Source organism: Rasamsonia emersonii (genome assembly GCF_000968595.1).
Source record: "Rasamsonia emersonii CBS 393.64 chromosome Unknown ctg1118621759676, whole genome shotgun sequence".
In the NCBI taxonomy this organism is placed as follows: domain Eukaryota; kingdom Fungi; phylum Ascomycota; class Eurotiomycetes; order Eurotiales; family Trichocomaceae; genus Rasamsonia; species Rasamsonia emersonii.
This window is the reverse complement of record NW_013563340.1, coordinates 40,788-64,265: the sequence shown is the minus strand read 5'-3', so window position 1 is coordinate 64,265 and position 23,478 is coordinate 40,788. Positions and strand designations below refer to the sequence as shown.

Here is a 23,478-nt window from a genome sequence, read left to right as displayed (position 1 = left end):
TTAAGTCTCTTTCGACTATAACTATAACTACTGTCCAGTCCTTATCTAATATAATACGATTGAATTGAACCCCCACGTTCTTCTAACTTAGGTACGTACATGTACGTTCTGTCTCGCCTCAGCCTCATTCACAATGACCACGTGTGAGGATTGTCAGGCAGGATTTTCATTGCAGCGTGGGCGTATGTGATAAAAATTCTGAGTCTCTGACCTGTTGACTGCTTTTTTTTTCTTTTCCCACTCATCCTCCTATCCTACTCCTCTTGTGTACATGAACTGGGTTCTTGGAAAGCCAATTGACCAGATATATAAATAAATAATCATTAGGATCGCGCACAAGCGAGAGCGAAACAGACGGAACTAAACTTCCTGCCATACTGTGTGCGAGATGAGTCCACAAAATGAGCCGATTGTCTCTCATGGACGGGGAGGTGAGTCATCCCTTTTCCATTTAATGACATGTTCATACTGACTGTTCTTTTGCGATGCAGGACAAGGGAACATTGGCGCTGATCCAACCAAGTATGTATACACATACAGCATCTCCGATCCAAAGGACTTGGGTGACAAAAACAACAAGAAGAGGAAGAATAAAACAAAAACACAAGAAGTGAGTTGGAGTTCTGACGGTCAATACCAGATACGTAGACGGCGAAATCGTCCGCAAGGGACCAGTCGGTGACCAAGGTGACGGGGCATATTCTGCGGGGGTATGTATACCACCCAACACAATATGAATGATATATATTAACTGATAAATGAATCCCAGCGCGGCGGAGCAGGAAACATCGGCTCACCCAACGTCCGACCCAGCACACCAGGAAAAGCGCACGACACCGAAGTCGTGCCCGAGATCTCGATCCGTCCTTCTGATGGGGATTATCATACTGGTGTACGTTATCCATCCTTGCAAGTATGCATGTGCGTATACGAGCTAATTTTGTTTCTTCCAGCGCGGCGGCCAGGGTAACGTGCACCTAGACCCGGAGCACCACAAAAAGGGCAAGGGCAAGGAGAAGGCCGAAAGACGGGACTCGTCGACGTCGACGGCGACGTCTTCGCACTCTCGTCATCATGAGGGATTGGCTGATAGGTTGAAGCATAAGATTCTTGGGAAATAAATGCCTAGTTAGCTAGCTAGCAGGCTTCACTCATGGGGCAGGCTTCTAGAAAGTAAGATAGATAGTTAGGTAGTTGTGTTAGGGATGCTATATATATATATCCTATCCCGTCCTCTAAATAACTATCGGAATCCAAACCAACGCAACCCCATACAATACAAATCTGATAATCTAACATGAACCATACAATATTAATAACATTAATCTCAATACATGTAATCAATATGGAAGTCAGTCAGTCAGTCAGTCATGTTCTCTTTTAGGTAAAGTACTGTACTGTAGATACATGCACTGGAGCTGTGTTGGGTAGGTTAGGTAGGTACACTGCATGATATAGCGTAGCGTACCGTGGCACGGCATCGCATAGCTTAGCATAGCACAGCATCTCGCATCTTGCATACTGCATATGCATGCATCCATCTGCATGCACTGTACTGTACATCTGGCAGGGAGTGTGTAGTTTAAATTACTGTAGGTACGCGTGTGCGCATTTATGTATGGACCCTGTACATACGCTGTGCAATGTGATATATATTGCATATATCACTGACGAAATCAGATTTCGAATCCAGGCACACTCGGAATAAAACACTAGAATGAATGAATACTCAAATGGTATGTAATCAGCTAACATCGACTAAAACTCCCATGGCATATTCCCTGTTCCTATCCCTATCAACCATTAAATCAAGAAATCAACCAACCAAGCCCGTCCAGTCAGTCAGTCAGTCAGTCAGCAGTCAATCAGCAGTCTGAAAGAGTTGGAGAAGGTGATGTCGTGACCTCGTCTATGGCGTAAAACAAGTGGTACATAAACAAATATCGCAATATCCCGCAGTATACACATGACAAGCATTACAGACCGAAAATCCAGCAAGGTAACAAAAAAATTAATGTGCATGATACGAAATAATCCATCCTCCCGAAACGCCAGCGTGACAAACCCGGTTAGCATCATAGCATGATGGCATGAAAGCAGTTCAGCTCCGGCTGAACCGCTTCTTGAACCAGCTCTGCCGTTTCTCTGATCCGTTTTTCTTCAGAGTGCCTTTATTGTTAGCCGATTCCGGCGTATCATTCTTTGATGGCGGAGGCGGTGGTTGGCTATAGGCATTGGCACCGTTCGTATACGTGTTTTGACCTCCGTGAGGAGGCGGCTTCGGCGCCGCGTGCTCCTGGAAGGACGTATCGAGTTGCGGACTGTCACCGAACCCGCTGAACCCATACGTCTCTTGCGGGGACTCTTGTTTCTGGCCGTTCTGCAACTGCTGTTGCAGCCGATCCATGGAGCTGTTAACCGAGCTGGGATCGGTCGAGTTGCCCCATTGATCCGTGTTGTTAGACCCGGATCCTGCCGTCATGTTGTCGTTGGAACGCTGGTACGACTGCTGCGGATAGAAATTCGCTGCGTTCCCGCCGTACCCATACTCGGAATTCATCCGGCCGTTCTGTCGCGGCCGCTGTCCTCTGTACTGGTTGTATGGGTAGTGAGGACTGTATTGCTGGGAACCTTGATAGTTATTATCGACATAACTATCCGGCCGCGAATAGCTTCCCCGACCGTAGGGGTAATTCCCTTGGTCACTGTATCTGTTGTGATTCGCGTTCCCTCCTATAACACAGCACCATGTCAGTTTTTCGACTCGAAATGAATATTTTCCAATAGAAGCCATACCGTAGTAGCTGCCCGGTCGGCTATACCCCCCGTTCGACTCTAACGAACTGTCAGCGGAAAAGGATTGCGGTACGCCACGAATCACGGAATTTACCTGTTCCTGCATACGACATGCGTCGATTATTGTAGCTCCCCTCAATGGCAGCCTCGAACGACCGGATTGTCTCGAGAGGACGTTCATATCGAGGGCGGGTGGGATTGGAAATATCAGGGTCCGCTAGTCAGGAGGATACGAGTCAGCAGGTGAAAGTTGCTGGCAGAAACGGGTCAGGGAGACAAACTTATGATATTGCCGTACTGATCCCGGTGTTGCATCGACCGCAAGGAGACCAGATTGGACTTCTCCAATGCGACGGCGGCTGTAGCAAGCATTCCTGTCAGCAAAGAACCATCGGCTTGTGGTCAGGGAGCGGGCGCACCTGGCTGAGCTTCGTTCATGGCGAGAGTAGGATCAGCTTTGGTATGCAGGGTTCTTTTGGCTTTCTCCTCGGGCGTCTCCGTTAAAGAGGACTTGCGCCCGGAGCCGTGCGACCTGTCCGACTTGCCGCCCAGGCTGAATCCGCGACTGCGCCGGGGCGAAGTTGGTGAAGGGAGATCGTGGGACCCAGCCATTTTGAATTAATACTCCGGTATACCTCGAGGCTGATCGAATGCTTATTTCTTGGCGCCGCGATAACGACCCAGAAAGAAGCGTGTCGGTTGCGAGCCGATCTCAGCGTCCGTGTGCTGCCCTGGCCAATTGTGGAGCGCGAGCTAGGCACCTGGAGGGTCTGTTGCTATCGAAAACGAGCGTGGAGCCGCTCTAGGTATCTGAGAGTGGAGCGGTGGAATGTTAAGAATGCTAGTATGAGCGGAGCGCCCGGTGACGGCTGGGGCGGCGATAACGATGATAGCGACGATTGAACGAGAGGATGATGAATTGTCTTTTTTTTCTGAGATAGATAGATTGTTTGTTCTTCTTTTCCTTTTCGTTATGTGGCGAGGGGAGGCAGAACGAGAGAAGGCGTGGCTGAGTGTCTCAGCACGGTCGGAGATGGCTGGTGCGAGCAATGACGTGGGCTGAGTCGATGATCGACAGCAGAACGAGCGTCAGTCAGTCGGTCAGTCTGCACTAGCTCGCAGTCCGGCGTCCGAGCAGACCATCGCTGGATGCATTGCAGGTCGCAAGCGATTAACGAGGGCGGCGGGAGAACCGTGGACGAGGGAAGGACCAGGTCAGGGTCGGATCCGGCACAGGCACAAGCACAGCACAGGGAACAGCAACGACGGACGCGGACATGGGCACCTTTTCATCTGCTGGGCGCCGCAAGCAGCCGCCTGCACAGTCGGGCAGGACACGCAATGCTCGGAGACAGCGTGCGTGGCAAGCCAACCGCTATCTCGACAAGCTTGAATCTCCCCAGCGGGTCGGCCTTCATTGGTGGGGGCCGCAGCACTGTTGCTTTTTTTACCGCGCGAGCATCGCCCAGCCCCAAAGTCGACGCCAGCGTCATCGCTAATCATGTCGCGCAGCAGACTCGCTCTGGAGGGGTTTGACTTCTCGCACGTACAGCCTCCCTCCAGCACGATCGTCCATCGCAGTCACGTGTATCTGCGTCCGGGAGGCCCGGATACGACGCAATGCCCCAGGCCTGCTAGCCCGCTGGCATGGTGGATGGCACACGAATCAAGCACTGTCGATTCCCTGCCATGACGGTTGGAATATATCGCTCATGACGATGATGGCTGATGGCCAGCTGCATCCCTGCGCTTCTCGTTGGCCCAGTCGCACCAGCCGATCTGCCTGTGTCCATCCCCACACCTGCCACCTTTGCTCCGGCGCCAGTGGATCTCAGCTTTCAGAGACTGGTGCTGACGCTAAATCATTCTGCCAGACTCTGCCAGACGCTGGGTGAACTGGTGGCGGGCACCATCCACCGTATGTCTAAGACAGTGGACCTCCTCGATACCGCGATGAGAATTTTCGAGAATCGATATGAAAATATTGACAAAGGAGATTTTGAACCAACCACTGGCACATGTGCTGGCAGGTATGCAGTGTACAGTGCGTTAAATATACTCTGTTCAGAAGCAGAGGTTAAAAAAAAGGAAATAAGGATAAAATACTCGCTGATATTTAATTTAATTTTCATATCTAAATTATCAATCGAAAGGTAATTTTTTTTAAAAAAAAAGTAAACAAAAAGAAGAAGGAAAGAAAGAAAAGAGAGAGAGAGAGAAAAAAAATTCCTTTCTATCAATGTTGCAACCCTCATTCATGCTGATAGTAACCCTAATGATAATGCAATCTCACAGGGTCAACTAGACAGAACACCGGCAGATGCGCCAAACTGCCGGGGATACAAATGACAACTGCAATCAGCCATGTCAAAAACTTACTGTATATTACCAGTAAAACATATAGAGAAATAAGGTACTCAATACGTTCATCAATGATATAGTTACATGTGTGAAACACCCGCCTTCGCAACCCCGCTTGTCATACTGCAAGCCAGACAAACAGCCAATACAGCTCTTCTCAACATATTCCTCATTTTGGAAAGGAAAAAATACATTCTTTCAAACGGACGAAATTAAGTCCACTCCAATGCCACAACATCCATCTTTACGGTTACGGGAAGCAACCTCGGCAGATATCCATGACCTGGCAGCCGTATTCCATCGAGCATTCACAGCTCCATTCTGGACGCAAAACTTTGGAGACACGCCCAACGCGCGCAGGTGGTGGGCGGACTGGTTCGCCATTGCCATCGAACGGGATCCTGCCGTCACGGTGCTCGTGGTGGAAGATGTGGATGTGAATAGCAATAAGAACAAAATTGTCGCGTTTGCCAAGTGGGTTCATCCCCAGTAGGAGGGACGACAAGTTCAAGGCAAGCTGTCGGAAGAGGAACGCTGGCCGCCGTTCTGCGAGGATTTCAACATCCCCGTCGCAAAGGCATTCTTTAAAGCCATGGCTGAGAACCATGCAGATATCATGGGCTCGAGGCCACATTACTGTGAGGCAAACTAAATTCAGAACTTTTTTTTTTCAACTGACATTGACCCTTCAGGGCTCGAACTACTGGGAACAGTCCAAGACTACCAGGACAAAGGCGCTGCTTCGCTGCTGATCAACTGGGGCTTGCAACGCGCCGACGAGGAACGAGTCGAGTGCTACATCGACTCGAGTCCGCAGGCGATTTCCATCTACGAGCGTTTTGGCTGGGTGGTGAAAAAGAGATCCTGTATGGTGAGGCAGCCGCAGCCTAGGGATCGGGTATCTACTACTGCTGCTGCTGTGCAGGCAGGGTAGCATCAGGAATGACTACTACCTACGTAGGTAGGTAGTATGCTAGATAGGAAAAGGTCAAAGTCTAGACTCGATTCAGTTATAGTGCTGATACTGTCATGAGACACGACACCATAAGGCTTAAGCTAAGCTTATCTTTGCACCATGTCTGTGGGTATAAGTGGAGCGAGGCAAACAGTACGGAGTATTTGGATTCAATAATAATAATACCTAAATTACTAAAACACTCCACACAGCACGCTAAGCTCAATATCGTAATGGACTCGACTCAGCTTAGACAACGTGATGTACGCGTGGATGAAGGTATGTACACACATACACCTACTGAATGATCAGATGTTGGGCAGTGAATTCGCTGTCAGACTTGCCTCAGCATGGGAACAGGTATCATAAACGTCTCAGTTCATAGTCTAAGGCATAATAATTGTGCCATTCCTGGAACGCAAACATGGTCCGCCAGCATAACAGCCAAAAGTTGGACAGTCCACACTCTCCTGGAATGGTAATGTTCTCTCCTGGCATGTGGGTAATTCTAGGCAAGACGACCTATGCCGTCTTATTATCCACGCCCCCAGGTTTGTGAGGACGTGCAAATGCCTCGTATTTACCGCTGCTGTAGTACATGCTTCCCAAGTTACGGTTGAGAGTCAAAGTTATTAGTCGAAATCGCTATTGCAGACCTGCTTTTGTCCATGAGCAGCTTTAATTTAATAAGGCAACAGAGATCTTTAATACAAATCAATCAAGATACTGTCGGTAAAATAGTCATGACTATCTCTACCTGTTCTTCTTGAAGCCTGCTGCAACGAACCAGGATGATGATAAAGTCTCGAACCACATGATGCATACCTAGGTATGTGGGTAGTTTTATATCACACGCTATTTATTATAGGGCGGTAATTTACGAAAAAGGTATAGCTAGCTTCAAGGAGCAAGGAAGGCCGTGGATGTGTACCTAGGTATCTATGCTAAGGAGTTTTGGTGGTAGGTTGTTTGGATGGAGGAACATTGGAATGTAAAAGTTTAGGTAATTATCATCTTTTATCGCCTGCTGTACAGTACGTGTATTTGTCCGCTGCATCATCTCGGGAACGATGAGGTCGATGGCATACCACATTAATCACTTGCATATTTTGATGGTCTCGTCGTGTCTGTGATGTGATACTGTTTAGCAGAAATTACGTCTACAATCAGTGAAAACAATCAGGCCTTTATATACTCCTCAGAAGCTTAATGATCAAAAAGAAGAAGAAGAGGAAGAGAAAGAAGATACACTCCTGTCTAAAGTAAGGCTGCAGGATGATCGATTCGGACAATTGTTGCGCTGTCGTATTGGTTCCGGTAGTAGGAAGGGCTATTGTCGAATACTATCCTTGAGGCAGGTGGATGGAAATTGAGTTATTTCATCTCTTAAAAGAATTATTTCGTCTCTTGAACTTGTATGATTTCGGTGCATACGACCGTCAGATACACTTTGGGAGAAAAGCGATGCTGCTAGACAAAACACATCATGCTCGCCCGGGTGGAATCAAACCCAAAGAGCAGATTAATGTAAACCCTCATGTGGCAGAATGATCTCTTTTTTTATCGTTAATAGATAGGGAATCCGTTATCCCCTAAGCCCTATTGTCACATCCGCTAACTCCGTCCCTCTTGCACCCGACGTCAACCTTTTTTTTTTTATATTTGAAAAAGGGTCCGTCTCACTGACCCCATCCCCGCTGCACGTCATAGAGAAAGAGCCCCGCTAGGTCGGCTTTCAATTTAAATCGAGGAAGGGTACAGCATCACGCGCACGGTAGCACCGAAGGACTTGGGCGGCAGGTTGTGTCGGAATTGTGCTCGGACGACGCCGGAGTTGCCTGTATTCCCATCAACAAGTCAGAGCCAACCCTCCATCAGGTTCGACATGATCTGATTTCGCCATCGCGACGCCAATCTTGTGACAGGACTCCACGTACCGTGCGTCCGAGTAATCTTGCCCCAGATCACCCGGATCTTGGTGCCCCGAACCTCTCTCTTTGCCCGGTAGACGAAAGCGACCTTCTTGCCCAAGTAGAAGCTGAACAGAGTAACCATCTTAGCAACACGTCCAAACCAGCATAGGTCTTCACGCGGCGTGCTTCCACTCACTTGGCGGCCTTGGGGTCATCCACACCCTCAATCTTGATCAGACTTGTGTTGGGGTTTGTGTTGCGCTTTCCGCGCTGGTAGCTCAGGTGGCGGCCCCTATTTCAAAGAAATTCGAGTCAATCTTCTGTCCTCCGAATGGATGCATGTCTGTTTCCTCCTGGTCTTCAAGCGGATTTATATCGTCCCCCAAACTTCCACATGCACATCGCAAACGACAACGGATCGAGGAAATGCTTACTTGACGTAGACTACAACAACGAGTTAGCTCACAATGTCAATACAATTCATTCTTTAGCCGCATCCTGCGATGTCTGGCCAGTCTGGACCAGCGCGCATATAAACCAGCACGGCTGTCATCGGGGGCATTCCACTCACGTCTGTGACCGTGTTCCGAAGGCATGGTGACGGATTTCTCTCTGAGCAACAGCGGGCAAAGCAAACAAGTCGAGAGAAAGGCAACGCTGACCCGCGAAAGTCAGATGTCGGTCGTTGCGGTTGTCGAGGTTGGTTGTCGTCTTCGCTTCGGTGGAAGGTGAGTCGACGCACAATCTTCAATTTGCATCGGTGTGTTTGGTGCGGCTTCGCCCTAGCCCGAAATGGGTGCTTAGCGAGGCGCTTCCCGCCAGGGCTAACCGAGACCCCCGTGACCACTATTCCCTTTTGGCAGCAGCGCGGACTGGAACGGTCTTTTCCGCAAAGGGACTAGTGCATCTTGGAGGATGAATCATGAAGCCCTCTCTGCCGCCTTTGTCTCCGCCTTTTCTTCCCGACTTTCGGAACACCGTGCTCCGTACTCCGGAACCCCAACCCGAGCTGTCGGTGTTACAGCTTCTCGAACGGCTTCTGACAAATCCATCCATTCATGATTACTGAGCAGCACCGATTTTCCGCTGAGGAACCAAACAGGCGTCACTGATCGCCAGGGACGCCATTTTCACTGCATCTCTGTAGCCAGCCTTCCACGGTGGGAGCTTTCTCCCGCAACATTTGGTGACGTGCAGGTTCAGTTGCCGATCAGGGCATCCGAAAAAGTTAAGGCCGATGGTGCTTCTGACCGTCGTTCCAGAAGCTGTAGACGCGGAAAATTACTCTGTCTGCTAAAACAGGCGGGTAAATTTGTTCCGCGATGGAGAATTCACCGGTGAGCCAATTTATCCGAACACGATGAGGGCATTGTTGGCATCTGTTGATTACAGAACGTCTAGGGTGTTTGTAAAAATATCCCAGATTCATAAATAGCCATCTGATATCTCAATGAAAAATTTTGTTGGCATGCCTGCCAATCCCACTAATCAATGCGCGTGCAGCTCTGCGGCAGTTCATATCTGGTCGTTGTCTGCGGGGCTCTGCCCACTTGGCTTAGTAACTGACTATCGGGCTCCATCAAGGAATCAATTTCGCGATTTTCTTAATTTTACTCAGAGCTATGTTTTCAGGATATGTGGCAGTAAAAAGTAGCCCTCATCGGCCTCTGGAATTTAATAGATGGTACCGGCTTTAAAATTATCCATTGTTGGCTTCAGTGTGCTGCAGGCTGAGGTGTTTGCTTGAGTAAGCATGGTATCATGGATCAGCCGTGTTCTATCCCAGATCCACATCCCCATCAGTGACGTTTAGCAAAAGCCGTCGTACCGGGCTCTGGGCCGATATGGGGACTTTGATGACAGTGGCAAGGCAAATCCAGTTCTTGCCAGCACACCTGGGAGGTACAGTGAAAAAAATAGCCTGCGGAAGGAGTAACAAGGCAGCCACGAGGCCAATCCTACGACCGTCGCTGGCTTGTCTGCTGCCGACTATCCCACCTTCCCACCCCATCAAAGGGCCGCCCTTCCCTTCCTTCAAGTCGGGGCGGTAACATGCAGGATCAGCTAGTAACTGCTGTGACTACGGAGTACATCGAGCCCTGTCTGACTGTCTGCGATCTGTGTGACGCTGACTTGCTACGAAGCTCTGCCCCACCATCGTGCCTCACCCACCTGCAAGCTACACCGGGCAGCCCGTCCCGTTAAAACCGTACCTTCTCCGCCGGAACTGCTGGATAAACCCAGCTTTTTCTCCGTCCTCCTAACACCTCACACTTTCGCTTCCATCTCTACTGTCCTCTTCTTCTCAGTGCGTCCTGCTTTGCGGCTACACTGACCCAATTCCAAGATGGCCAGCTCAATCACCGAGGCCGAGCAGCACGCAAATGCTGGGTGAGTCAACTGTTTGACTGCTTTGTACCGCTTACATCACCCCTCGTTCCCATCGCGGGGCAGACTCCATCCTTTGAGGACCGACGATATCAGACCTGACTGCTGTCGCCAACGCTTCTCCCTACGAGCTGAGCTTCTTTTATGCTTCTCTCCTTAAGAAATCTGCCCTATTTCTCTTTTTTGTTGCATCGTTATCGATATGCGTTCAGCTCAGCTCAACTCTTGACTGAACGCTCGGAAAGCTAATATTGACTTCTCAACCAGCACGGTCGAGCTCAAAGATGACACTGTCATCGTGGTGCTTGGCGCCTCTGGCGATCTTGCCAAGAAGAAGACTGTTCGTGATTCCCTCTGCTCCTGCTTCTGCCAGCGGCTCCGATGCTAATGATGCTTCAGTTCCCAGCTCTCTTTGGCTTGGTATGTGAATGACGAATATTGGTGGAAACGGTTCGTTGTTAACAAGCTCCGACAGTATCGCAACAAATTCCTTCCCAAAGACATCAAGATCGTCGGCTATGCCCGCACGAAAATGGACCATGCAGAGTATTTGCGACGAGTGAAATCTTACATCAAGGTGCCGACAAAAGAGATCGAGGAGCAACTCGAGAGCTTTTGCAAGCTCTGCACCTACGTTTCGGGTCAATATGATCAGGATGAGTCCTTCAAGAACCTCAATAGGCACCTCGAGGAGATCGAGCGAGGCCAGCATGAGCAGAACCGAGTGTTCTACATGGCCCTGCCACCTAGTGTCTTCATTACGGTATCGGAGCAACTGAAGAGGAACTGCTATCCCAAGAATGGAATTGCGCGAATCATTGTACGTTGGATAGCCTCCTGCGCGGAAGCAACGCATGTGAGCGACACGGATGCTGACAGGGCTACTTGGTCTGTAGGTCGAGAAACCGTTTGGCAAAGACCTCCAGAGCTCCCGGGAGCTGCAGAAGGCTTTGGAGCCTAACTGGAAGGAGGAGGAAATCTTCCGGATTGACCACTACCTGGGAAAGGAGATGGTCAAGAACATCCTCATCCTGCGGTTCGGAAACGAATTCTTCGGTGCTACCTGGAACCGCCATCACATCGACAATGTTCAGGTATGCCGAAGCCTGGAATCACGTTTTGGCCACTTCTGTGACTGACCGTCATTAGATCACATTCAAAGAGCCATTCGGCACGGAAGGGCGGGGTGGTTACTTTGATGAGTTCGGCATCATTCGAGATGTTATGCAGAACCGTATGTCAAACCAAGGGCAGTTGATCACTATTGGAGAGACGGCTAATCCTGTTATCTAGACCTGCTGCAGGTGTTGACGCTACTTGCCATGGAGCGGCCGATTTCGTTTTCTGCGGAGGATATCCGTGATGAAAAGGTACGCAGAGCCTATACTGGCATTTCCAATGAGCCAGCTGCTGATCCTTTCTCTTCTTTCTAGGTGCGCGTTTTGAGAGCGATGGACGCCATTGAGCCCAAGAATGTCATCATCGGCCAATATGGACGGTCGCTCGATGGCAGCAAGCCTGCCTACAAAGAGGACGACACTGTCCCCAAGGACTCTCGCTGTGCAACCTTCTGCGCCATGGTGGCATACATCAAGAACGAGCGATGGGATGGTGTTCCCTGGATTCTGAAGGCCGGGAAGGGTAAGGATTCAGAGCTGTTTCAGCCTGCCCTGGCCGTGAAACTAACTGCATCCAGCCCTTAACGAGCAGAAGACGGAGATTCGCATCCAGTTCAAGGATGTCACGTCGGGCATTTTCAAGGACATTCCTCGAAATGAGCTGGTCATTCGGGTGCAGCCCAACGAGTCTGTCTATATCAAGATGAACTCCAAGCTTCCCGGCCTTTCGATGCAGACGGTGGTCACGGAACTCGATCTGACCTACCGCCGTCGCTTCTCCGACCTCAAGATCCCCGAAGCATACGAGTCGTTGATTCTGGACGCCTTGAAGGGTGACCACTCCAACTTCGTCCGTGACGACGAGCTGGATGCCAGCTGGAGGATCTTCACGCCACTCCTGCACTACCTGGATGACAACAAGGAGATCATCCCGATGGAGTACCCTTACGGTGAGGACCCCCCACCCCCACCCCCATTTGGCTCTCCCGCTGCATGGAAGAGAAATCCCCACTAATACTGTGTCGTTTCTTTAGGCTCCCGAGGGCCTGCGGTTCTGGATGACTTCACGTCGTCCTTTGGCTATAAATTTAGTGATGCCGCGGGCTACCAGTGGCCCGTGACGTCAGTTCCGAATAGGCTGTAGATTACTGTCGCGAGCACGATTCTTCAAACGATGTAATGCTGGAACTCAATACCGGGTCTAAGGGTACGGGATTGGCGATCGTTCTAGGCGCAAGTGCATGTCTTCTCAGACGGAAAGCTCTTCTTCGGTTGCAATACCTGGGCAGTGATTGTTGGGCATCCTGATATCGGCTTTCAAACTCCCAAGCGGAGCCTCATAAGCATGGACCAGGAAGATCACGGACGAATGATATTTCTATTTTATTTTTTTTCCAAGGTCACGTTGAAAATATGTGTTCAAAATATATCCTGGATTACGGTAGAACTAAAAGCCTGGAGGGTCTTGCTATTCTCTGCAGGTGACCGCACTTGAAGAAATTAATGACGTGATGATTTGGCCTATATTTGATCTATCCTTTGCTGTAGAGGAAAGTAATATTATAATACTGTTTAGATCTAGTCCATGGTGTCTTTTTAATTAACCGGTGTTATTTATCTTCGGATCAGGAACGATGTATCCGCTTGGCAGCGGGTCCGCGACCCCTGAGACGTGCATGCCTGAGGACGTGAGTGGCGAGTGCCTCCACGCTATGCCGCAGACAGCAGCGCGCGCACCGCCCGGCCTCAGCCACGCAGGCCCGCCCAGGCCCGGCGTCCACAGCGTTCCATGACGCGTGCCCTGGATCCGTCTTGGGCTAATTAGATTTCAATTGCAGACTTGGTCGATTGTCGCACACTTTCTCTCTCTGCATCCTATTGCTCTCCCTCCCCCAGACGCCGCCGCGGAGACTGCTGTTACGGTCGGCTCAGTTGAGAGTCTGCATGACTGCCACCAACCCGACTATATCGCACTGGCCCGGACCCGAAGATCGAAGCTTGGATAAGATAGCTTATTGATGGCAGGAGGCTGCGGTCCACGGATCTGCTCGGTGCTGAGACGGGGATCGCAAAACTCTACGAGTTACCGGACTATATCGCGAGCAAGCAGCTGACAAGCTGTGAGCTGCTCACCTGAGGCTCGGGGTTGAAGCCTGGAAACGAGACAGCAGTGGAGGGAGGAAATTGAACGGTGGGCCGGCCTCTATATGCGCAATTCAACGCCGTCACTATGCGCGCTGCATCATGGACAGGCACGCCGGCCATCAAGGGCCGGACGGAATCGACACGCATGGCATTGCTGACGTTCAGTCTGATTGGGCTGCAGTATGTCCTTTTTTCGAGGTAAACATCGTGGAGAGCATGGCTGATGAACACGCACGCTCAAAGGTTCACATGGGGCATTGAGATGACTTGTATGTCGATTTCTCTTCTACTATGAGGGTATTATCTGATCTGACTGGAAATTTCGCGGACGAGCAGATTGCACTCCCTACCTTCTCCAGCTCGGTTTGACGAAGTCGCGAACATCCCTGGTCTGGATCGCTGGTCCGCTCTCCGGCCTCATCATGCAACCTATCATTGGCGTCATCGCTGATCGCTCACGGTCAAAATGGGGAAGACGACGGCCGTTCATGGTCGGTGGCTCTTTTGTTGTTGCGGCCTGTCTGCTCCTGCTGGGTTGGACCTCTGAGGTGGTCGGAATGTTTGTACACGATGCGGAGAAGGTAGGTGGGATGCGCATTCTGCAACGTGGTGTTGTCGCCCCGGAGTTTCCTTGATATTGACAATCTTCTGCTTCATAATAGAAAAAGAGTGCTACTATCGCAGTGGCTGTTTTGAGTATTTACGTCAGTCGATTTTGCCATCAATGCAGGTACGTCTTATTCTCATTCAGCGCTCGACTAGATACTGATCGGCTCTCTACAGTTCAAGCCTGCTGTCGCAGTCTCATCGTCGACACGCTGCCGATTCCTCAGCAGCAAGCAGGATCCGCATGGGGTAGGTTGCCTCGGATGTGTTTTTCTGACTAGGGTTGCTGAAAGCATGAAGCTAGTAGGATGTCTGCAATCGGCCAGCTCATCGGTTATGCCATCGGTTCCATTGATATGGTCACAGTTTTCGGAACGAGATTTGGCGACACCCAATTCAAACAAATGACCGTAGTTGCGGCGCTGATGTTGATCGTGGCCGTTTTGATCACTTCGTATTCTGTTAAGGAAAGAGTATTGATCTCTGCCAGGTCAGTCATGCCTAGGATGGAATTCTTAGCTCCGACATTTGCTGACGACAGCACAGAGACTCGGATGGCAAAGCGGGTGCGATCCAAGTCCTGTCGCAGTTGTTCAAAACGACCGTGAATCTGCCGCCTCGTATCCAGGCCATCTGTTGGGTGCAATTCTGGTCTTGGATTGGTGCGATTTACAAAATGAACCTCTGAATGGTGGGCGCAATCTTGCTGACCGAACTCGACAGGCTGGTTCCCGTTCCTCTTCTACAGCACGACGTGGGTAGGCGAGACCTACTTCCGATATGAGAGTCCCGAAGCTGCGACTCAATCTACCGATACGCTTGGTGATGTGGGCCGTCTGGGCAGTCTGTCTCTTGTCATCTTCTCGTCTATTACGTTCATCAGTTCAGTTCTTCTCCCTTTCTGCGTGCGTTCTCCAGATAATAAGAAACCGAATTTCACACCTCGGCCTCCGCCTGGCATCGCAGCACTGCTGCGCAAGATCAAGACCGTCCGCCCCGACTTGCAGACGGCGTGGTTTATCTCGCATCTCATGTTTGCTGCCACTATGATCTTTGCGCCGCTGGCCCGATCCGTGCGATTTGCCACGTTCCTGGTCTCCATCTGCGCCATCCCGTGGGCTATCTCGGGTTGGGCGCCGTTTGCATTCATGGGGGTCGAGATCAACAAACTCGCTTTGGAGCCACCGACCAATCCACGACCGACCGCAGCGATGATCACGTCGACCAGTTTCCGTACGCATGGGTACCAACCGCTCGACACCATCGATCGAAACGCAGATGTGGAGAGGGATGTGCTGCGTCTGAACCATCGAAATGCCGACGATGACAGCGACGACGAGTCCCTCTCCGATGGGTCATCCACCGGCGAGCTGGCCGGGATTTATCTGGGGGTGCTGAACGTGTACACCACGCTCCCGCAGTTTGTCGGAACCTTTATCAGCTGGGTTGTCTTCAGCATCCTCGAGCCTGCGACCCCGAAGCCCGGTGACGGCGACAAGCCGGAGGCCTCGCGAGATAGTGGGTGGATCAGTGCGAACTCGGACGGTCCAAACGCGATCGCCGTTTGTTTGTTTATCGGAGCGCTCAGCGCCTTGGTCGCTGCTGAAGCGACCAGACGGTTCAAAGCAGTGCACTAGCCGTACTCATACCAGTGCGTCCTTGCATGATTTGACACTGTTTCAACCAGCATGAAACCCACCTACCCACCCACCTACCTACCTACCTACGTAATTCTCTCGGGATACCCGATATTTCTGTCTTGATCTTCGTCTTCAGGGTGGTCATATCTATGCTTTCGGTTGTTGATTTTGTTTATATATTTATTCATGACGATCTTGATGACATCTCTTGTGGCTCAGATTTCAGCGCACGTTAAGACGTTATAATGTCATTTTCCTGTAAATAATCATCTCATCGCCGGAGGGTTTCTTTCTGAGCTTTATACCCAAGGCTAGAAGGGGAGGAGGCAGCATGCCTGGTTGGACAATTATCATTCATAGTTAATGCATAATCTCTGTCTGTCTGTGCTTTCGCTAGAGCAATTCTTTGTCTGTAAAACCTTAAGCTCATTTTCCATAGAGAGAGAAACAAGAGACGTAACACGAACCATCCTGCTATCTACAGCCTTCTTCGCATCCCACCTACTACATGTATGTACTCTACTCATTTTTCACTTCCATCATCCTCTTCAACCTCCTATGCTCCAACCCCGTGCCAACAACCACCATACTCAACAGCACCACACAGATATACGCCTGCGGAAAGCCCTGTCCGAACTCTGGATCAACAGGCAAGGACCCGGGATACAGCGCCGCACTCAGCTGCGTCACCCAGTACAAGCTACCCAGCCAGGCGGCAGTCCACAACGAGGACAATTCTTGCGCCAGCGCTTGCGCCAGTGCCCGCGGTTCTCGTGATGATGATGATCGACCAAACAGGTAGTAAAGACTGCTAAGCCCCAGCAACAGACCCATCGACATGGTCTGTCCATTGTGGAATTTTGCGTGTGGCGGCCAGCGCGGGTTGTAGATGTGTGTCTCGTTCATGTCGGCCAAGAAGCCGCCCGCGGCGGTGAGGATGGCGACGAGAGCGAGGAGGATTCGGCCGGGCGTGATGGTGGTGGTAGTTGTGGTCATGTTGAATGGAATGTACTGTAGATTATTATTGTTATGTGCCTAGGTAGATGGCGCACGCGAGTCTGTGGTGATGAGTGATAGGAGCAGGTTCGAAGTTCGCTCTTTCATGGCAGGTCTTGGTGTCTATACGGATTAGAGTTTCGCACCAAAGTTTCCGAGTATTTACCTACCTACCTGGATAGGCAATACCTCGGTTGGATACTTAACCCGATCAGGTGTCCTCCATCCTGTATACTACAACCTGCCAATGGAACTGGGTATGGGCTGTTTACATATTGATTGTCTTGATTGCATCCAGTAGGGCCTATTAATAACTTGGTCACCGCTCTAGTATTACAAAAAGATGGGTTTTTATCCATTCCGCTGCCCAGGTTTCATATGTCCATACATACATACATCTAGTACCATTAACCAACTTAGGTCGAAAGCGACTCGTGTCGTGTTAAGATGAATCAATCTGTCGTAGAATCGCCCCACTGTTCCTATTCACATCGTGACCGTCATTAACTTCCAAGGAAGACTTCAGGGAACAGGATAGGTTCTGTCTCCCTAAACTCGAAACAATCTCAGTTCTATAAGAAAGCAAATACCTATAAAATGATAATAGACAGCACATACCCCGTTGTGTAATTATTATTTATCGTCAATCCCAAAGAAGATTCATGGTTACACAACACCACCCCTGAAGCTACTGTTGCTGCGTGACGCAAAAAAGGAGCATGCAACAACAGCGATGCAGACAACAAAGTCAATGAACATAAAGGCTGTATCCGCCTTGGCGGAGGTGCACCTGCTGTTCAATTCTCCTAGGCTATCATATCCGCAGACCTCACCCTGTTTCGTAGAGATACAGCCTCCGTCGAGCAGGTCGTTATTGTACGTCGTAGTGGGGTCGGAGCAGTCAGTCCCACGAAGGAGGATCGCATAGGCCTAAGAGAGAGAGAAGCGAGTTAGCAGCTTGTCATATATGTATTGGTCGAGATCAAGGTGTACATACAAGGCCGCCAGCGAGAAATGCAAGGCTTGCCAAGCCATCAAGAACCCAGGTCACAATACCATCCAGAGAGCTGGCAAACAGCGCTACAAAGCCAACCAGTGCCGCCAGAATGCCCAGACCACCGGTAAAGGCACTGTAGCCTGTTGCTGCCGGCACGGAGTTGTAGACTTGGTGCTTGGCGAGAGTCACAGAAACACCAAGGACGACGATCGCGAAGAGGAACTGTGCAAGAATTAGCGTATGCTCCTGTTTTCCAGTTCTAAAAGGAAAGAGAAAAGCTACTTGCCTGAAAGACGCGAAGGACCCCGGTAACCAATTGCATCTTGAAGGGTTCAGAACAATATAGCTCCCGCTGTGGTTGAAATCTACTCCGTACTTTCGCAAGTAACAACTGCAGGAAGGAGAGGGATATTACCTTTGAGAAATATGAAACGAAGGAACTGACTCGAATTTAAACGAAAGCTGGGCACTAATGTACTACTGGCTCAGGCAAACAAGGCGACACGGCACGGGGCACGGCGATCAAACAAAGCATGTATCTGCAACCACGGCCAGCTGCCTTGGGCACAGCCTCGCTAGTCAAAGTTGCAGGCATTATTAAAATTAGGCGCTCAATCATCGATGGCGGTGTTACTCCCTAAAACAGCCCCCAACACGTTCGTTGCATATGGTGGGCGCTTACTGTACGATATGCGATGACCAACACTTTCAGCCGCATCGCCCGCCCCTCTCTCACACAAGGTGAGGGAAATCAATCCTTGACTTGTCAAACAGCCTCACACGGCAGTGAATCGGCAGTCTCTTCACCGGTGAAGAATGCATTACTCATAAAAATGGCTCAAATTTATCTTTTTGGTTTGTTCTGCATCCAAATATTTTGCCTTTAAAAAAAAAACGTCGATCCTAAACTAAACGGTGTACCGTGTGCCAGGCCCTGAACCTTCTTCTCTTGGACACTTCTTTCAGGTTGATCCCCGGCGAAACTGTCCCAATCTAAAAATAGGTTATTCGGCTATCAGCCTATTATTACCTCTCGTGTACATACGGTGTGCTGTCAGCCGATATGAGGCTCGTTAGCATCTCCGCGCGTAGATAGTAAGCTTGAAAGCAAGCGATGATCATTGAGTATATGGCAATTCTGCTCGTTTGTTCTCAGAAACACGGCCTTGAAATCGAACGTCATTACGAGCAGTGTCTACATTTTGTGGATGTGAATCGCTCATGGATTCCCTTCACATGTACGTACATACGGTACATACTTAACCAGCGTCCTTATACAGAGCCTCAAAGAAGGTAGCTAATTAGCTTCTTCGAGGTCAGAGCCTTGTTTGAATTTGCCATTACTATATCATTTCGGTCATAGACTCACCTTCTAGTATTACCTCGGCCGCAATTCTCCGACCACATACTATATAAAGTCCATATTATTGCTGCAGATTCATACTGTAAGCTTACTTGCCCAAGTGCAGTCAACTTAAACCACTGATCTAGTTCCAGAAAAGATGGGATTCCAATAATAATGCCCACAGTACCTGGAGTGGTACGTGCCAAACCAGAAGTAGGGTGTAAGGGCTGACCACCCTACCCTGTCCAGAGTGTTATGCAAGGTGGGCAAAGCTCAGAGGGCAAGGTTGTAGATTAGTATTAGCAAAGTTGGGCAGGTTTAGAGGAGGGATACTATACTATTAGAGATGTTTTATTAGAGTTTTGTTCTGCTATTCCTGTCCTGGACTGAATAAGAAGATTATCCTCAAAAATAAATGATAGCTGTTGAGTTGATATTTCTGAATTAAAAGGCTGTCACATTACCCCAAGGTTGATCATTAATCATATTAGGCTGGAATTTCCAGCTTGGTTTCATCAAATACTTACTGTTAAGGATGGGATCAAAATGCGTGTTGGCTGTGAGACTGCTTTTTGTATAGGCAAAGACGACAGGGCCAGCGATGACCTTTCTTTTGAACTGAGCGTTTTCGCCAGGAGCCTGTGTTGTAATGGCTAGAGATCAGCTTGATCGAGGAGAACTGGCGTTGACATGGAAAACAAATATGGTGAGATTGTTCCGAAGACACTGAATCTGGAAAAAAGGAATAAGTAAAGGACTTTTGTACAGATGTTTATACAGATTATTAGATAATATATCATCAAGTTTAGCCACTCGACTGCTCCCTAACTACGTTCTCTACAGCATAGTCATGCAACGAAGAAAAGAGAATTATGCATAACCAGTCATTTTGATCGAGGTTGCGAAAGAGATATTACAGGAAAAGTGCTGATCCTCTCAGTCTGGCGTTATTTTCCTTCCTCCCCTCGAGGTTGTAGTTCTCCTAATTGCCTTGACGGCTTCCAGCTCGACTGGACGAGTAGCAACTAGCATTGTGAGGCGCCTAGATAGTCAACACCATAGAGCCTCACGACAGCAATTACTGTAGCAAGACTGACAGCTCGGGTAATTAGGGGGGCATTGCAAAGGCGCAGCTACCAAGCAAGCCGGAATTGGCCTTATATAAACCTAGATCAAAAGAATCTTAGTTTTTGAGGCCATGTTATCCCCTTATTTTGTTTATAAAAGGCTGAGGATGTTGAAAGAATGGGGCAAAAACTGTTAACGCCCCGATATTGGCTTTGGACTCTGAACTGGGTATTTCCGCACTCTCACAGAGGATTATCTTATTCTTGTGTGCGCATTCTCGCGACCATTCAAGAATAATATAGCAATAAGAGCTGTTAATATCGTTGTTCATAGCTTCGTTGACCTACCGATGTCCTCAAGGAAGACAATCCCCCAACCAAGTGGCAGCACAGGCGATCAGCCTTCTTCCAGCGTAATAATCACCTTTTCTAAGAATCTCCCATTATCACGTGGTTCCTCAAAACAAAGGTTGACAAGCTCACGAGTCTGCGTGGTTCTCTACTATCTGTAGCTTGTTTCCGAACATTGTATCTTAGGTTTAAGGCTTGTCTTACTAATAAATAATATTTCTGGATCCAAATAAGCATATATTAAGCAGATATATGAGAATATAACAAATGCACTACTAGTGATGATCTGAAGCATGCTTAGCTGCAGGTTGCGACTGAAAAAGCGGGGTTTGAGCAAAGGGTATATATAAGGGTAATAGAGTAGACAGCTAGCTCATATTGAGAATAAAGTGAGCTAGGTAGGTGTGAAATAGAGGTAGATAAAGAGAAGAGATGGTTAGACCAGCAACAGGCTGCAGGTTTTATACGATTTTATAATACACTGTACTAGGTATTAATGGCACCCAGACCAGAAAAACGAACCGTATTCTGTAATTCTCAGGTCCTCATTTTAGAATAAAAATGGAATTGACTTGTCTTTCGTGGAATTGCAAATTTGAAATCGAAATCGTTATCTTTCAGTCAGTCTAGTCCACGTGATGAAAAGTCGTTTGACCAGGTACTTCTCTCATCAATATAACATCAGAATGCATAATATGTACGGCTTCAACACTGGCTAGGCTATATAGATTTTCTATCCAGGAACACAAGCTAGCTAGCTAGCTATACGTACTTCACAGAATACACCACAAGGTCCACAGTCCAGTTCCATAGATGATACCGCCAACTTCCGGCCCATTCCGAGCGTCAAGACATGAACTATACAGAGCGAGATTTATATTAATAATAGAGACCTCGGTGGATCAACGGATGTCCGTGCCAGCGGAGACTAGTCCCGTTCTGGGAAAGTGATCTGCAGGCAAGGCAGACTTCTACTGAAAATTACGCTGTACTCCGTACAGGATCAATAAGGTGGAAAAGTGGATGATGGAGGATCGCCTCGTGAAGTTTCTATTTGTCTTGTTCTTCTGTTCTTTTCTAGCATCTGGAAGTTGTTGCAATCTTGGTTAATGAATTTAGGTTTAGGATCCTAGATCGACGATCATCCATCTTCTACCTAGGTAGACTTTTCCTTTTTCCTCTTAGTGAAATTGTAAAATGACATGCATTAGGTACCTAGGTATTTTGTATCTTGGATTTTTTTTGTTTTCTGAATTACGTTCTGTAGGATATAGAATCTCTTCATAGCCTGTCAAAGACTGGATTTTATTCCAGTCCTACTACTTTTTTTTTAAGAGCTTTCCTCTTGAGTTGACCTTTTTAACACATAAGATTTTTTTAAAAAGGGTGATCTATATAAGGACGCTCAGCTAGACGATTACTAAGCAGCAGGTGTGTGCACCGCTGCGATGATATCATCATGCGGTACCCCTCGTCCGTATCCGTTCCACAGTGTCCATCCATGCTTAGAAATAACTGCAATTGATTAGTAGCTAGCTACAGGCCATTCCATTCGGCAGGAAAGATTTGCTACTTCCCGTATCCACCTGTGGAGGCAGCCCAGAGGGTGGCTTCTCAATCATGACGATATTAAATACTTCGCAGCTGCCCCTCGGCTTGCCCCTCTTTCTTGCCTTTTGCTATAGACGGTCCTAGGACAGCGGATTTCTTTCTTACAACTGATCGAGTTTCTTAACTTTGGAGTTACTAGCAATTCTAGACAGCTTGATTCCCTCTCTATCGTCTGTCTGAACAATGGCTCCCAAGGTCCTGGTTGTCCTCACTTCTCAGAATACGATCCCCAAGACCGGCCAACCGACCGGTTGGTACCTGGTACGTAGCATCTGTCTGCATCAATCATTCTCTTGATCACCTCTCTCTCTTTCTCTCTCTAAACCGAATTGCTGACGAGTCAGCCCGAATTCGCCCACCCCTGGCATGTTCTCCACAACAAGGTCGACCTGACCATCGCCTCCCCCAAGGGCGGCGAGGCGCCCCTCGACCCGGGCTCGATCAAGCCGTTCGAGAATGACGAGATCGCTGTCAACTTCCTGAACACCCAGCAGGCGCTGTGGAAGAACACCCACCGACTAGCCGACATTGTGCCTCGCGCGGGCGAGTTTGATGCCATTTTCTACGTCGGTGGACATGGACGTAAGTCCAACCAACCAGCATAATGATTGAGGATAGTTGGTTGACACCCTTCTCTCTTCTCTTCCAGCAATGTTCGACCTCGTCACCGACCCGACCTCCCTCGCACTCATCCAGACCTTCGCCTCAGCCCGCAAACCCGTCTCGGCCGTGTGCCACGGCCCCGTGGTCTTCGTCAACGCGACAACACCGTCGGGCGAGCCCCTGCTCAAGGGCGCCCAGGTGACGGGCTTCTCGAACGACGAGGAGAACCAGGTGGGCATGATGGATCCGATGCCGTTCGCGCTCGAGACCGAGCTCAACCGCGTCAGCGGCGGCAACTACGTCAAGGCCGACCAGCCGTGGGGCGCGAAGGTCGTCGTCTCCAAGACCAATTCCCTAGGAGGACCCTTGATTACGGGTCAGAACCCGGCTAGTGCGACGGGCGTTGCGGAGGAGCTCCTCAAGGCGTTGGGTCTGTAATTACGGAGTAAAATCAAGAATGAAATACGATATATGTATGTACTGTACGAAGATTGGTAAATAGGATGAATTTATGACTTGAAGACAAAACAAAACCTAGATTACGTAGTATATTACCAGTTCAATCATTGCAATTAATAGGACTATC

The 23,478-nt window shown here is 49.1% G+C and overlaps 9 protein-coding genes across 9 annotated transcripts; 5 read left to right on the top strand and 4 right to left on the bottom strand.

Moving 5' to 3' along the window:
* Positions 1-388: 388 nt before the first annotated feature.
* On the top strand, positions 389-1,121 carry T310_0393 (uncharacterized protein; the record flags this gene model as incomplete). The annotated part of the gene is made up of 4 exons (XM_013476746.1): positions 389-431; positions 492-610; positions 770-892; positions 954-1,121. The coding sequence occupies 4 exons, from the start codon at positions 389-391 to the stop codon at positions 1,119-1,121; spliced, it is 453 nt and encodes a 150-aa protein (XP_013332200.1).
* Positions 1,122-2,101: 980 nt separating this feature from the next.
* On the bottom strand, positions 2,102-3,408 carry T310_0392 (uncharacterized protein; the record flags this gene model as incomplete). Its single annotated transcript, XM_013476745.1, has 3 exons — positions 2,102-2,843; positions 2,905-3,013; positions 3,216-3,408. The coding sequence occupies 3 exons, from the start codon at positions 3,406-3,408 to the stop codon at positions 2,102-2,104; spliced, it is 1,044 nt and encodes a 347-aa protein (XP_013332199.1).
* Positions 3,409-5,749: 2,341 nt separating this feature from the next.
* On the top strand, positions 5,750-6,438 carry T310_0391 (Acetyltransferase, GNAT family; the record flags this gene model as incomplete). The annotated part of the gene is made up of 5 exons (XM_013476744.1): positions 5,750-5,795; positions 5,850-6,023; positions 6,083-6,114; positions 6,325-6,391; positions 6,425-6,438. 5 exons carry the CDS (start codon positions 5,750-5,752, stop codon positions 6,436-6,438), a joined length of 333 nt encoding a protein of 110 aa, XP_013332198.1.
* Positions 6,439-7,852: 1,414 nt separating this feature from the next.
* Positions 7,853-8,621, bottom strand: T310_0390 (60S ribosomal protein L33; the record flags this gene model as incomplete). Its single annotated transcript, XM_013476743.1, has 5 exons — positions 7,853-7,950; positions 8,050-8,150; positions 8,222-8,317; positions 8,460-8,469; positions 8,597-8,621. The coding sequence occupies 5 exons, from the start codon at positions 8,619-8,621 to the stop codon at positions 7,853-7,855; spliced, it is 330 nt and encodes a 109-aa protein (XP_013332197.1).
* A 1,751-nt stretch (positions 8,622-10,372) lies between these two features.
* On the top strand, positions 10,373-12,546 carry T310_0389 (glucose-6-phosphate dehydrogenase; the record flags this gene model as incomplete). The annotated part of the gene is made up of 9 exons (XM_013476742.1): positions 10,373-10,416; positions 10,681-10,753; positions 10,813-10,833; positions 10,889-11,233; positions 11,310-11,507; positions 11,563-11,647; positions 11,707-11,783; positions 11,847-12,054; positions 12,110-12,546. 9 exons carry the CDS (start codon positions 10,373-10,375, stop codon positions 12,544-12,546), a joined length of 1,488 nt encoding a protein of 495 aa, XP_013332196.1.
* Positions 12,547-13,775: 1,229 nt separating this feature from the next.
* Positions 13,776-15,919, top strand: T310_0388 (Sucrose transport protein; the record flags this gene model as incomplete). The annotated part of the gene is made up of 6 exons (XM_013476741.1): positions 13,776-13,856; positions 14,036-14,257; positions 14,339-14,531; positions 14,583-14,772; positions 14,846-14,973; positions 15,006-15,919. The coding sequence occupies 6 exons, from the start codon at positions 13,776-13,778 to the stop codon at positions 15,917-15,919; spliced, it is 1,728 nt and encodes a 575-aa protein (XP_013332195.1).
* Positions 15,920-16,272: 353 nt separating this feature from the next.
* Positions 16,273-16,918, bottom strand: T310_0387 (uncharacterized protein; the record flags this gene model as incomplete). Its single annotated transcript, XM_013476740.1, has 3 exons — positions 16,273-16,332; positions 16,390-16,423; positions 16,491-16,918. 3 exons carry the CDS (start codon positions 16,916-16,918, stop codon positions 16,273-16,275), a joined length of 522 nt encoding a protein of 173 aa, XP_013332194.1.
* A 666-nt stretch (positions 16,919-17,584) lies between these two features.
* T310_0386 (uncharacterized protein) lies at positions 17,585-18,510 on the bottom strand (the record flags this gene model as incomplete). Its single annotated transcript, XM_013476739.1, has 3 exons — positions 17,585-17,848; positions 17,916-18,137; positions 18,394-18,510. The coding sequence occupies 3 exons, from the start codon at positions 18,508-18,510 to the stop codon at positions 17,585-17,587; spliced, it is 603 nt and encodes a 200-aa protein (XP_013332193.1).
* Positions 18,511-22,472: 3,962 nt separating this feature from the next.
* Positions 22,473-23,330, top strand: T310_0385 (ThiJ/PfpI family protein; the record flags this gene model as incomplete). Its single annotated transcript, XM_013476738.1, has 3 exons — positions 22,473-22,550; positions 22,634-22,871; positions 22,939-23,330. 3 exons carry the CDS (start codon positions 22,473-22,475, stop codon positions 23,328-23,330), a joined length of 708 nt encoding a protein of 235 aa, XP_013332192.1.
* Positions 23,331-23,478: the final 148 nt, after the last annotated feature.